We start from the raw sequence: 12,010 nt of genomic DNA, 5'->3' as shown, positions 1-12,010 counted from the left end.
TGCGAAGAGGAAAACAAAAAAAAGAAGGCAGTTACAGTTTGCATGACAGCACATATCCCATTTTATTTCCTTCATATGGTTGTTTTTATAACAAAGAAAATGTAAGACTCTGCCACAACAGTGACTTTCTCAAGCTGAACAATGGCTTATTGTGTTTCTTGGAGGCACAGACATTTATCTAAACATTAAGCAAATGTTCTCGAGACAGAACATATTATCCATTATGTATAAATTCTGTTATACCCCACCTCACTTGGCTAATGGGCGGGAATCCTGTTCAAGGCAAGGATGCTGTTTATTTCTTACAGATCAGAACAATGCCTGACTGATTTATTATTTTTTTGGCACCTCAACCATCCTCCTCCCCAGGCCTTCCCATCGTTTCCGCAGGCGACATTACACTTATTGTGGCAGTTAAAGAAGAACAGCTTTTAACAGCTAATAACATGTTACACTTATGTAACACTGTTACCCAACTGTGCCGTCTATATAACCCCGACACTTAATGGATCAAAGTCGTCATCCGTCATGCCTTTCCTGCCTTGACAAGTCAAAATGGTTATAATTCGTCTGCCCTGTCAAGAGAAGCATCTCAATGGAATGACTTACCATTAACAACCTTTATGAGCAGTTGTGTAAGCTCTGAAATGATTGAATTCAATGTCGGCTTTAAGATCCAGGTGTCTTACTTGTTCACGGTTGCGCTACTATAACATAGATGCTAATTTTTATTTTACTTATTTCGTTTTTCAATAGAAAAAGAGTTTGTTTTAATGTCATCATGCAAACATGAGCTTTTTACACAATTGGACATAACATAATATTGGACATCGTTCCAATGTGTTTCGTTCCCTTGATTCTGTTGTTTTCTATAAAACAGACTGATTAGTTTTTAATTGTACCTGACAGCTCGCTGACAGCTTTACAAACTCTCAGGAAGACACCGTGTTTCCCATATAAAGGGAGCATTTTGTACAGTACAGTCGGGACAGGAGAGTGACGTGACCCTGTTACGTAAAGATTTATGTCAGAATGGAGTATGCACATGAAACATGCTGAAACTCTGCTCTTTAAACCGCCCCCTCGTCTTCATAAGCTCAGGTCTTTTTCCTTGTTTTTTAAACGGTGTCACCCTGTCTATCCAATCAGTTGAGCAGATCAAGGATGAAAGTTGAATTTTTTTACTCACTAAACAAAAATTTTGCTCAGTTTTATTTGATTTAAGCGTTATTATTTATTTTTCACGAGAGTCAGTCAATTAGGTAACTTGGGCTCGCACTCAAAATGTTCCACACTACTCCATCAACGTGTTTTTAGGTTACACAACCCTCGCCTACATGTGCCACGTATTAGAGCCGTCTGGTGTCTGTGGGGGCTTTGAATTATGTGACTCTTCATCTCCCGTCCGCGTGAATACAAGCTTCTGACCAGGCAGCTTCTCCAAAAAGTCCCTCTGATCAGTACAAATACACGCCATGCTCCTGAAGACCTAAAATCCCTCCATCTGAACAGCAGTCCCAACAGACTCAGTGGGAAAATGTTTTCTAAGTTGACATGCCCAGTATTGTACAACAACAACAAATGATTCTGTTAGATGTTTAAAGGCAAAAGGAAAACGGGGTGAATGACTTTTAACATACAATAACATAAAATCAATTAAAATCAAGTGAATGTTATTATATCAACTTTATTGCAGACACAGGTCCATATAAAACATAATACAATATAAAACGTATAAAAAAATAAATACAAAAATATTAAATATGCATCGATAATACATACAAGCTATTGCTTGTAAAATATTCAATTTATAAAACATACAAGCTATTGCAGCTTCAATTATGTGGTTCTCTGATTTGTCCAATCGACACATAAAACCAAACATCAACTGTCTTAAGAGTGCCTCACAAGTTGGCACTCTGTTGGACACAAACAATTGACTGGCACTATGCCACCTAGGAACACGCAGCAGCAACCTAAGTGCATCATTGTATGCTACCTTGAGCCTCTGCATGCTCTTTTTCTTAAAGTTAGACCACAAGTGAGCAATTGTTGTATTATTGTACGCTTCTAAAATCAGAACATGTATGAACCAGGGGGAAGAGAGGGCAGATGATGGTTTGGATGTTTGCTGGCAGATCTCCGGAGAGTGTTTGGTGCAGGACAGAAGCAGAAGCAGCAGAAGCAGCACAAGTGCTTCCCTTTGGTCCCCCCGGAGAGTCCTCAGACTGAAGTCTCCGCCGTGTCGTCTTCATTACTGCTGTGGGGTTGTGATATTCGGGGCGGTCGTGGCTCTGTGGGAAGAGTTGATCATCTTCCAATCAGAAGGTGGGTGGACTGATCCACAGCCCTGCCGTGTACCAACGTGTCCTTGGGTAGGACACTGAACCCTCCGCTGCCTGCTGCGCTGGCTGGACGTGAACGGGTGAATAAGAAACATATTGTAAAATGATTTGTAGAAGCTCGGAAAGGCTGAAAAGGCCTGTAGACCATTAACGATTTGTTAGTGCTCCAGGTCGGGCTGTCCTCAAAGTCCTGTCCAGAAACCTGAAAGGCTGATATCAGATTCATTTCCACCAAAAGGTCCTCCACTTGCCCAAACAGACACGCACGCACACACACACACACGCACGCACGCACGCACGCACGCACGCACGCACGCACGCACGCACGCACGCACAAATAAATCATAGCCTAATGTGGGGTACTTTAGCATCATACTTTTACATGATGTACTTAATTCCATCTTTTCCTTTTGCATGTGTGTGTTACTGTACGTGCACTTTGCACTGATTTTGTTTCTATTTCTACTTGACATTTTGCTTCATTACTTTGCATTATTATTATTATATTATAATACTTTGCTTTATTTATAAAAACTGCAGCCTTTCTCTTTCAGTCTGTAGTAACACTATATCTACCTTTATTAACTTCTTTTGATTTTCACTTCAGTATCTTGTGCTTTTTGCTTGGAGTATGATTTATGTGCGTGTGTATAGTTTGAGTAGATATACCTTGTGATTCTTGACTCTTTGGACCTCTGGGTCGGTGCCAGGTAGATCTGCACCAGATGAACTGCTGAACACCTGTGCTTGATTAAAACATGCTTGGGCTCATCGCCACCATCATGCCTCAAGATCTCCATCACTTGTAACCTTTCAATCAAATGTCATGTGTGTAGCGTAAGAGGACATACGCAGCTGAGCCAAGGGTTAATCAGATCACTCATGGTTCCGGGCAGCGACCCTGTCTGTCTGCTAATCTGTCTGCTGGTGCGTCTGTCTGCGGTTACGTGCCTCGTTTGCATGTGTGACCGAAGATATTACTTTTAAATAGGTTAACTGGAAAGGAGCGTCATTCCCAGACGGCAAAAGAAACACCGCCTATGCCAACACAAACTTAAAATGCAGAACTAAAATGCAAAAACTATTTTTTTTTATTTTTTTTTTTACAGGAAACACTAGAAATTAGCCCCGAGTTAACAGGTGTAGGGTTTGTTTTCTCTCTGATGTCTGCATGACATCCACTTTGAAATAAGTTCCCAGAACCCAATCCGCGTTTGTGCCGCAGCAGAAGATATTACTGAAGTCATATTTTTAGATTATGTAACTTGTTGTGTCCTTGGAGCTAGTAAACAGTTTTCTCGTGTGGGAAGTTGCAGACTCATACTGCAAGACCATCTTTGACTAATCGCTGATGTTTTTGCTTGATCTATCTGGAAAAACCAGAACTTCACATTGCGTGAAATGTGCGTGACACTGCATAACGTTGTGACATGAGGGAGATTTGATCCATTTTTCTCGACTTCAATGTTGACATGTTGAATACGCCGACATTCAGAAAGCACGCAAGCTGTGTACGTCTGTATAAATAAACATCTGACCAAATTGTTCCCCGGCATGCAAACCCGACCGCAGAGTTTATCCCAAACATCATCCCAACATTTCCATCTGAAACAGATGTCTTCATTTGTGACTACATAACAAGACTAATCAAAAACTCCTTGCATGGTTGCCTGGTTTCAGGCCGTCTAAAGATTAATTCCACACCAAAGGTTGCTCACAGGCTTTTAATTTTTAACTGTACTTTTCAGGAGGTGATATAGAAGTAGCTTTGCTTTGACTCAGATTTTCTATTTTTTTTTTTTCGTTTCAAAATCACAGCGGAAGCTCAAATAAGGAAGTGAGCCTTTTCGCCATTAACAAATGAATGGAAAAGTGAGATGTGCTCCCCTCATATTCTTCTCATACATCCACACGAATCCACGTTGAAACAAGGGAAGCTAATTATGTGCGTTAACTCTTCGGTTAAATAAATTTGCAAGGAACTGGAATGTATTGTTGGACAGGAAATTAAATCATAGTAAAGAGACATATTTGTCTTCAGCTCTGTTTTCTTGAGTTATCGCTCTCATGAACCAACCCCTGGAAACTATTCATCTATCCGTTTCAAATAAAAAAGCCAACCAAGTGCTTCTGGAACATATTGTCTCTAAACCAGTCTGAAAATAGAACGACAGAGCAAGCAAAGTTGTAAATGAAGCCAAAGTCCTAATTGTCTTCAGGCTCTCTGTGTGCCTCTGCATTCTTTGGCCTGCTTGCTCTGCCGCTGGATCGACTTTTTTCCTTTGCGGCTGAAGCTGCATTATCCATCAGCCCCGGTGTGATTAAACCGCAGCTCCAACGCTCTGCTGTTGCTAACGCTGGAGCCTCTCTCCATTGACATGCAAAACGTGTTCTGGTATCAGGCTGGACAGGCCGACTATCTTGTGCAGAGAAGCCAATAAACACCTGTCCACTTCCTCTTTGCTACAATAAATAAATGTCCCCCTTGCTGTTAGTAGACTTCAAGGCAGCTATTGATCCAAACCATTAGAATAAGTTATTTTGACACAGACCAGCTAAAGGATGCAGACTTTGATCCCCGGGGGTGATTCTAAACCCGAGTCGCCTTGTTTTCATCCACTGATGAGGAGAAGCCACACATCGTATCTTGTTGCGAACAATCTGCACTGACTGGCGGCCAATTCGTCTGGAGGAACAAGCTCCCAGCTACAAAGTGTTTTTCCCTCTCTTTTTTTTCCCTCCTTCTTTCCATTCCCACAGCATTTAATCCCTCAGGCAACCCGGCTATTATTACCTCACTCTTACCCAACTCACATAAGTGGTTGTGCCGTTTTGATGATGAACATTTTAATTGAAGATTCTGAAGTAAGAATAGATGAGTGCGTTTTATTTTTGTTCTTTTATTTTTCCACACATCTGAGCTTTGGTTAAAAGTGTCTTTATGTGCGGCAGGAGCCTTGTGGCCAACTGCATCACTGGGCTTGAGTTTTACACATCACATGCTGCCCGTCAGATGGACCTTGTAAACACAAACAGTCCTGAAGCGCCATAGAAAAGACGCATTTGAAGATTGTGATCATTCAGTCCCAACTTCCAAGGATGAAATGATACGTCCGATTATAAAGAATGTGTTGTTTACTCTGACGAAAGGATGTTCAGCAGCTCCCATGCCATAACGACCTATTTTTAAATAAAACCTACCCCGAAGGAAAGGTTAATCGAACCAATCCGGTATACTTGAGAGCATTATATCATGCAGCCACGCTACAAGACTCGATTGTGTTAGTCTTGCCGTGATCGTGCAAAAATGCGGCACATCTTTGTGACATAACAGCAGTCAATGAGCAAACACCAACAACGTCATGTAATATGTAAACATAAGGTTTATTGCAAATGTGCAGTCGTATCCAAACACTAGTGACCAACAGTTTCAGGATACGTTAAAGCAACAATACCGTTATCTTTACAAAAACTTTAGCAGTAGCTATAAGCATGTCTTCTCCCTGTGAACTTTTTACACATGGTCCTGGTGTGCTCAGCTTTTGTTGCTGTACAAACACTTAAAAAAAACAAACAAAACAAACAGTCTTTGGTAGCAAGAAGACCACAACAACCAATCTCACTGTAGAAATGTGTTCCTCTCTTACATACAGGCACTGTTGTCATGCCATCGTTTTCAAGTTGGCATCTGAGCAAAGAAAGAGACCAGATAATGGTGCTAAAACAAAAAGAAAGAAAGAAAAAAAAAAAAGATACAGGAGTGCATCTGCAGCACATAATGCAGAATTGCTGGCATCTGCTTTTAAAGTCATCATCACCACCAGCTCAGGACGTTTCATCTGTATGTACAATGTAGCTAACTGGTGAATAAAACAGGCCTGGTTCGTTACAAAAATAGCTTCTTTTTTAAAGAACTCCTAGAGAAAGTGATTTTTGTTCAGAATCAAAACAAAAAAAACAGACTATATTGTAAAATTAATTTCCCCCCACAAGCAGCAAGCTCCACCTGCACTCCAAGATTACATTTGCCATGAGTTATTACAGTTTACTCATCAGTCCACTGCAGCAGGTCACCAGCTCTAATAGACTACACAGGATTAAGCTTGCCTCTCCTGCCTTTGCTTAACCTGTCGATTATTTTTGTTATGTTTTAAGTGTACATGAAGACAGTAGCAATACACTGTAGGTTACGGGTAGCGTCCTTGTTTGGTGGCTGAAATGTGCGGCGAGAAGTCTTTGAAACTTGTGAGATGGGACATATCCACATGAACGGGGCTGTTCTTGTTGAGAACCATCTCAGAAGGGTTTCCTCTGGGTCACGAGGGGACAAAGCTGCCCACGCTTTCCAAGTCAGCGCTTGCCGGGCCAGCCCATTCAACACCTCCTCAGCCCGTCTCTACAGAGAGAAGAGTGTTCGTCTGAAAGCAAGCACTTATTCGTCTCTAGCCTGCCCTCTCTATTCTTAAACACTTGTGTCTACAAAGAGAGACTACGACAAAGAGCTGGACGGTATCAGAGGATGGGCCTGACATGGCACCGGTCAGAGCATCTAGAGTTCTGGTTCGTGCTCAGTGTCAACAGTTCATTTGTGTCCCATCGATCATTTACAGCACCGATGCTTCGCCTTCGCCGCTTCGAAGGGGTCTCGGTGGCGATTTAATTACGCTAAAGTTCAAATGGAGGTCCATTGATGAAAAGAGACAGTGGCTCTGCCCGCCCCAAGGCAGAGCCACTTATACAGCAGAGCCTGTGTTGTGGATACTGGTCTGCTGGTGCTGCTGCTGCTGCTGGTCTGGGGTCACCTGGACGTTCTGATTATCCAGCGGTAACAGCGCATCCGTCGGGATGCGAGACTGGAACTTCTCCAGCTGCTCTGGACTGGCCAAGTTCTTGAGCAGGTAGTTCTCCCTCTCAAGCTGGTTGTTCTTCTCCGCCAGCTCTTTGATCTGCTCTTTGAGGATCTCCACCTCCTCGCGCACAGCATACATCAAGTGGTTCTTGACGAGATCCTGTCATCAGAAAAGAGAGATGGATCAGTGTAAACAGTGAGCTTAGAGTAAATGCTGAAACTTTCAATAATGATCTGGTTTAGTTTTTAGTTTTTTTTTTTTAATACAAAGTGGGTAGACATGCTTAATTTGCCAGCTAAATTGTCCATCTGCAACTTTATTTTGCCTGTTTACTCACAGATATCACATACTGTTAAGATGACATGTCATTAGGATGTTATTGGATGTTATAATAGTATTCCAGGGTTTATACAGCAATCCTTATGTTAAATTTAATACCAATTTAATACCTTTTTCACTACCTTCAGATTAAAAAAAAAAAACTGTCACAACATTAAGTGTTAATCACGGACCTTTTAACATTAATACAGATTTTGAACTATAGAACACTATACAGAACAGATTTATAGACTCATTGATGTTGACCAGATGTTTCACATTTATTTCACTTTGTGAATGACAATAAAATAGACTGCTTAAAATGTAAAAGGTAAAAAATAATACCAATTTAAAAAAAAAATAATACCTCTGACGGTGAATTTAACACTTTTGATGGCCTTAAATTTGGCAATTTTCATTTATCACTTTTTAAAACCCTGTGGAAACCCTGTATTCTGGTGAATTAAAAAGGCTTTTGCCTGTGCTACTTTCTAGTAGCAGGGACTTCCCACTGGTTTGGTACAAAGAAAGCCCTGCACGCTCAGGGTAAACTGCGTTTAGGGGAGGTCAAAGACCTATTAGCGCCTGATCAAGAGCTAATGCAATTAAATCACTTGGAATTGTTATCAACACAATGCTAAGATAAGTACTGTGGTTGTGATTAGGTGCTGCATGTATCAATCGGGTGTGTGCCATCTGAACTTACCATGGCCTGTTCTATCTTGTTGTCGATGGCCACTACGCTAGCACCAGAGGCACTGCAAGAGAGAAGACAAGGAGCCATAAATTCACAGCACATTACCACATCAACTGACTAAAAAACCCATTCACATTTTCTAAAGAAGTGTTAATAAACAAAAGGGCCTCCTTAAAGCCAGTGCTTAAAGGAAAATGAAACAGAAACTGTGCAAAACAGAAAGAAAACCTAGTTGTGAGCTGCTGTTATCTGGATTGCTCCATTTCCCTCTGTAAACTTTAACTGGATGCTGATTACTCTGCAGGCTAGATGGGTTTATTGAGTTTACAGTGTCACTAGAACATTGTATATGAGTGATGCACATATCCACTCAATGTTTGCAAGAAGAAGAAGTACAGCAGAGTGAAACAAAAGCTTTGGATACAAAATGGAATTGGACACATGAACTGACAACCAATGACCAAAGTGCCTTGCTCAGCTGAACCACTTTTTCTTTTCTTTTGAAGTTGTGTGAAATGAACAAACGGTAAAAACAGAACATTAGAAGGGGTAGGACTACAAAAGTTTTTTGAAACTTCATCCTACACCCTTTCAAACAGGAAATATTTATTTACATATAGATTTGTCTCTTTAATTTGCTTTGTTTTGCTTATGGTTTTCTTTGTTTTTCTTTGTTTTTTTTTCGGTATATACATTTTATGCATTCTGATTATTTTGTTTTTACCTGTTTGAATGAATAAATAAATAAATAAATAAATAAATGAAATGAAATGAAATGAAATGAAAGCTGAGTAGTTCCTCTGAACCATCTCTGACACTCAACCACCTGAAGCCTGATTTATGGTTCCCCGTTAAATCGACGCCGTAAGGTACGCGTAGGGTCTGCGTTGGTGTAACGTGGAACCATAAATCAGCCTTTAAACGTTCAGATCATGGGGCCCTTTAGGCTCAATTCAATGCAAAATTATTAACGAGAAAAAACGCTATACTGAAGTTTTAAGTAGCACGAAACGCAAAGTTACCTGTTGTCAAGTTTGACCGATACGACATCTCCCCCGACCAGCGAGGAGAAGAAAGAGATGGAGAAGTTGTGCAGCTGGTAGACGGCTACCTCCATTGGCGATTGAGCGAACATCTCCGTGCTCATATTGAGTACCAGACTCGTTTGAATTATACTTTTCGCCACGTTTGCGATTGGTTGGACACCGAAGTGTAGATCCAGATTTGTTTTTGTGTCTCTAAATAGCGATGCACTTCTCTCGCTGAAGGGCTGAGGGTAGTGCAGTGTCAGTGCGGCAGCTTCGCCGGTGTTTACTAGCGACTGTCTGCTGCTATTTCTGCCACAGGCTGCTTTTGTACGGCCGGCCGCCTGACGTCACAGGATGCGCGCGCATACATTAGTCAAATGAACCTGCCGGGCAAGAGGAGGCGGAGCTTGTGGGGCCTTCTGGTGCCGTCGGTAAATATTGCAACATTGTTTGGGGCGCTTCTTATTCTTCGTACCTTAACCAATTATTTTTAATTCAGAAAAGATTCTTGAGAATGATTTCATATTCTTCTCATCAAGCACTTTCTGCACCCTTATTTAGCTAATTTAAATTATTATCAATTTTCTCTATTAACAAGCTTCAAACATGCCTGTTTATGTTTAAGTTCATTCATTTCAAACAAGACATTCCAGGCACTTTTCATAATGTTTTTCTGTTATCATCAGATATTCATTCTTATTCAGTTAGAGGTGGGAAGAACCTGCAGTCACCAATCCTTTATCAAATTCCATGGCCCTCAACTCTGGAACTGTTTAGATAGATCTCTTAAGTTAGTGTCATCCTTAAAAATGTTTAGGACCAACTTGGTGGGGTATCTTTTATTTAGACAAAATTAACAGGCTATTCTTACTGAAATGAAATTGCCATTTCATGGATATTTTTGTTTGTGTACTTATTGTATTTTTCTTTGTTTCTTTTACCTTTTCTTTTTCCTTTCTATTCTTTTGCTATTGACTGATTTGTTTTGGTGATTTTGTATTGAGGGGGAGGATTTTTTATAAGCCCTTCGGGCTTCTTTTCCTCTCCTGCACAAATTATTTGTCCTTGTATGATAAAAAAAAAATATTGTGTTATCACTGTGCAAATAAAAAAAAAAAAAAAAAAGAAAAATTAATCTGCGAGCAACTTCATCTCCCATTTCTTTTTTTGCATAATTCTTGGTTGAAGAATAAAGTACGCTTTGTTATTTTTGTATGATTAAAGGGCGTATTCGCGGCATTATTTCAGAAATACATTGCTGTTTTGTGATTTTTTTAGGGGTGTCTTTCCTTGTTAAATACATGCATTATTTGTTGTACACATATAGTGTTTTTTTTAGTGACCTAAAACATATTCGTTTTCATGTTTATACACCATTACTGTGCGACAATAAGCAGTTAATTTGCAAAAAAAAAAAAACTGAGCAAAACGAATCCCTGCTTTTATTAGTTTATTAGAAATTAAGGTTGACAGAAATCGATGTTTTTCAAACGTTCATTGAACGCAGCATAGCACGTGACCCGCTTCTGAACTTGTGTCCTCTGCTGCAGCTTGAAAGAGCTGCAGCCTGATTTATGGTCCCGCGTTAAATCGACGGCGTAGGGTACGCGGCGACGCGCACCGTACGCTGCGCGTCTCCGCGTACCCCACGCCGTAGTTCTGCGTTGGTGTAACGCGGAACCATAAATCAGCCTTAACCCACATACCGAGATCCCCAGAAATGTACTGTACCAAACAGAACAAAACACGATGAACTTTTCTCACCGCAAGAAGTCAACGTAAACAAGACACTCGTGCTGCAAATGAAAACCCCATTTGGCCATGCAAAACGTCACACGTCACACTCTCCTCGAGTTTTTACTCAAAATGGGTTTCACGTGAATTATTTATTGGTTTTTGAGAATTCAACAAGTGATTTTTGGAAGCTAATTGGTTTAGATATGCTTGTTTGGCACACGTGTGTGCTACATTTCATTTCATTTCATTGAGCCTTGATAAACTGGGGCACACTCAAATGAAAAGTAACATTTAGTTCCGGTTGTAATTATTTATCCCTGAAGCGCATGTACTATTTAACGGAACAATCTGAGTCACACATACATACATTCATACATTGAACGTAAGTACTTTTCCATACAATGTTTTGGTAAATTTCCTATGTGATCTCTATCTCCATCTAGTGGTTAAAAAGTAGATAACAATACCTGATCACAACATTCAATACAGAAACAGCTTTTCCATGGGGTTTTTCCATTTAGCCTTTTCCTGTAAACTCTTGCCTGTTTACCATTTAGTGAAAAAAATCCTAATTAGATACATTGCAACATCAATCCATCTATTTCACAATGTCCATGTGCTGCAGTGCTGGAATTATACTGCACTTCACTAACTGTACTATCAAGGAACATTTTTGAGGAACAAAAACACTGATGTAGGTACACTGAGTTTTACTATCCACTCACTAAAAAAAGGATCAGTTTGGAAACAAAGCCCTGCTCTCGGATGTATGACCTCTTGCACTGCAGGTAGTGTTCTGAACCTGCTGCCGCATGTGATGCAACTCCTCGGAGTCTGCAGAGGAGTGAAATATACAGGTTGTGAACTGTAAAACAAACTGAGAAAGCTCACCTATTGTCAGCAGATTTTGCCCCATGGCAGTTTCTACCGAGCAGCATCTAAATCTGCTGTGTTGAGCAATGGTTTTTGTTTTTAACAGCTTTGATGCAAACAAATCTTATCAACATCGTGTTCTGTACTAGGTCGTTCTCTATG

At 40.5% G+C, this 12,010-nt stretch overlaps 1 protein-coding gene across 2 annotated transcripts in view; it reads right to left on the bottom strand.

The window, feature by feature from the left end:
- Positions 1–5,710: 5,710 nt before the first annotated feature.
- The window catches only part of tsc22d3 (TSC22 domain family, member 3), a 33,657-nt gene continuing 27,357 nt past the window's right edge, over positions 5,711–12,010 (bottom strand). The window contains exons 1-3 of one of the 2 annotated variants that reach the window (XM_061725450.1): positions 9,233–9,560; positions 8,220–8,271; positions 5,711–7,354 (exon numbers count right to left, since the gene is read on the bottom strand). In XM_061725450.1, the coding sequence (XP_061581434.1) occupies positions 7,079–7,354; positions 8,220–8,271; positions 9,233–9,357 (453 nt within the window). In that variant the 5' untranslated portion in view covers positions 9,358–9,560 and the 3' untranslated portion in view covers positions 5,711–7,078. Of the gene's footprint in view, positions 7,355–8,219; positions 8,272–9,232; positions 9,561–12,010 lie in introns of those variants that run through there. The other variant, XM_061725449.1, reaches the window with a different exon arrangement.

This window comes from Cololabis saira, chromosome 7, assembly GCF_033807715.1.
Source record: "Cololabis saira isolate AMF1-May2022 chromosome 7, fColSai1.1, whole genome shotgun sequence".
Classification (NCBI taxonomy): domain Eukaryota; kingdom Metazoa; phylum Chordata; class Actinopteri; order Beloniformes; family Belonidae; genus Cololabis; species Cololabis saira.
The sequence above is the reverse complement of the archived record's forward strand: the minus strand, read 5'-3'. Positions and strand labels throughout refer to the sequence as shown.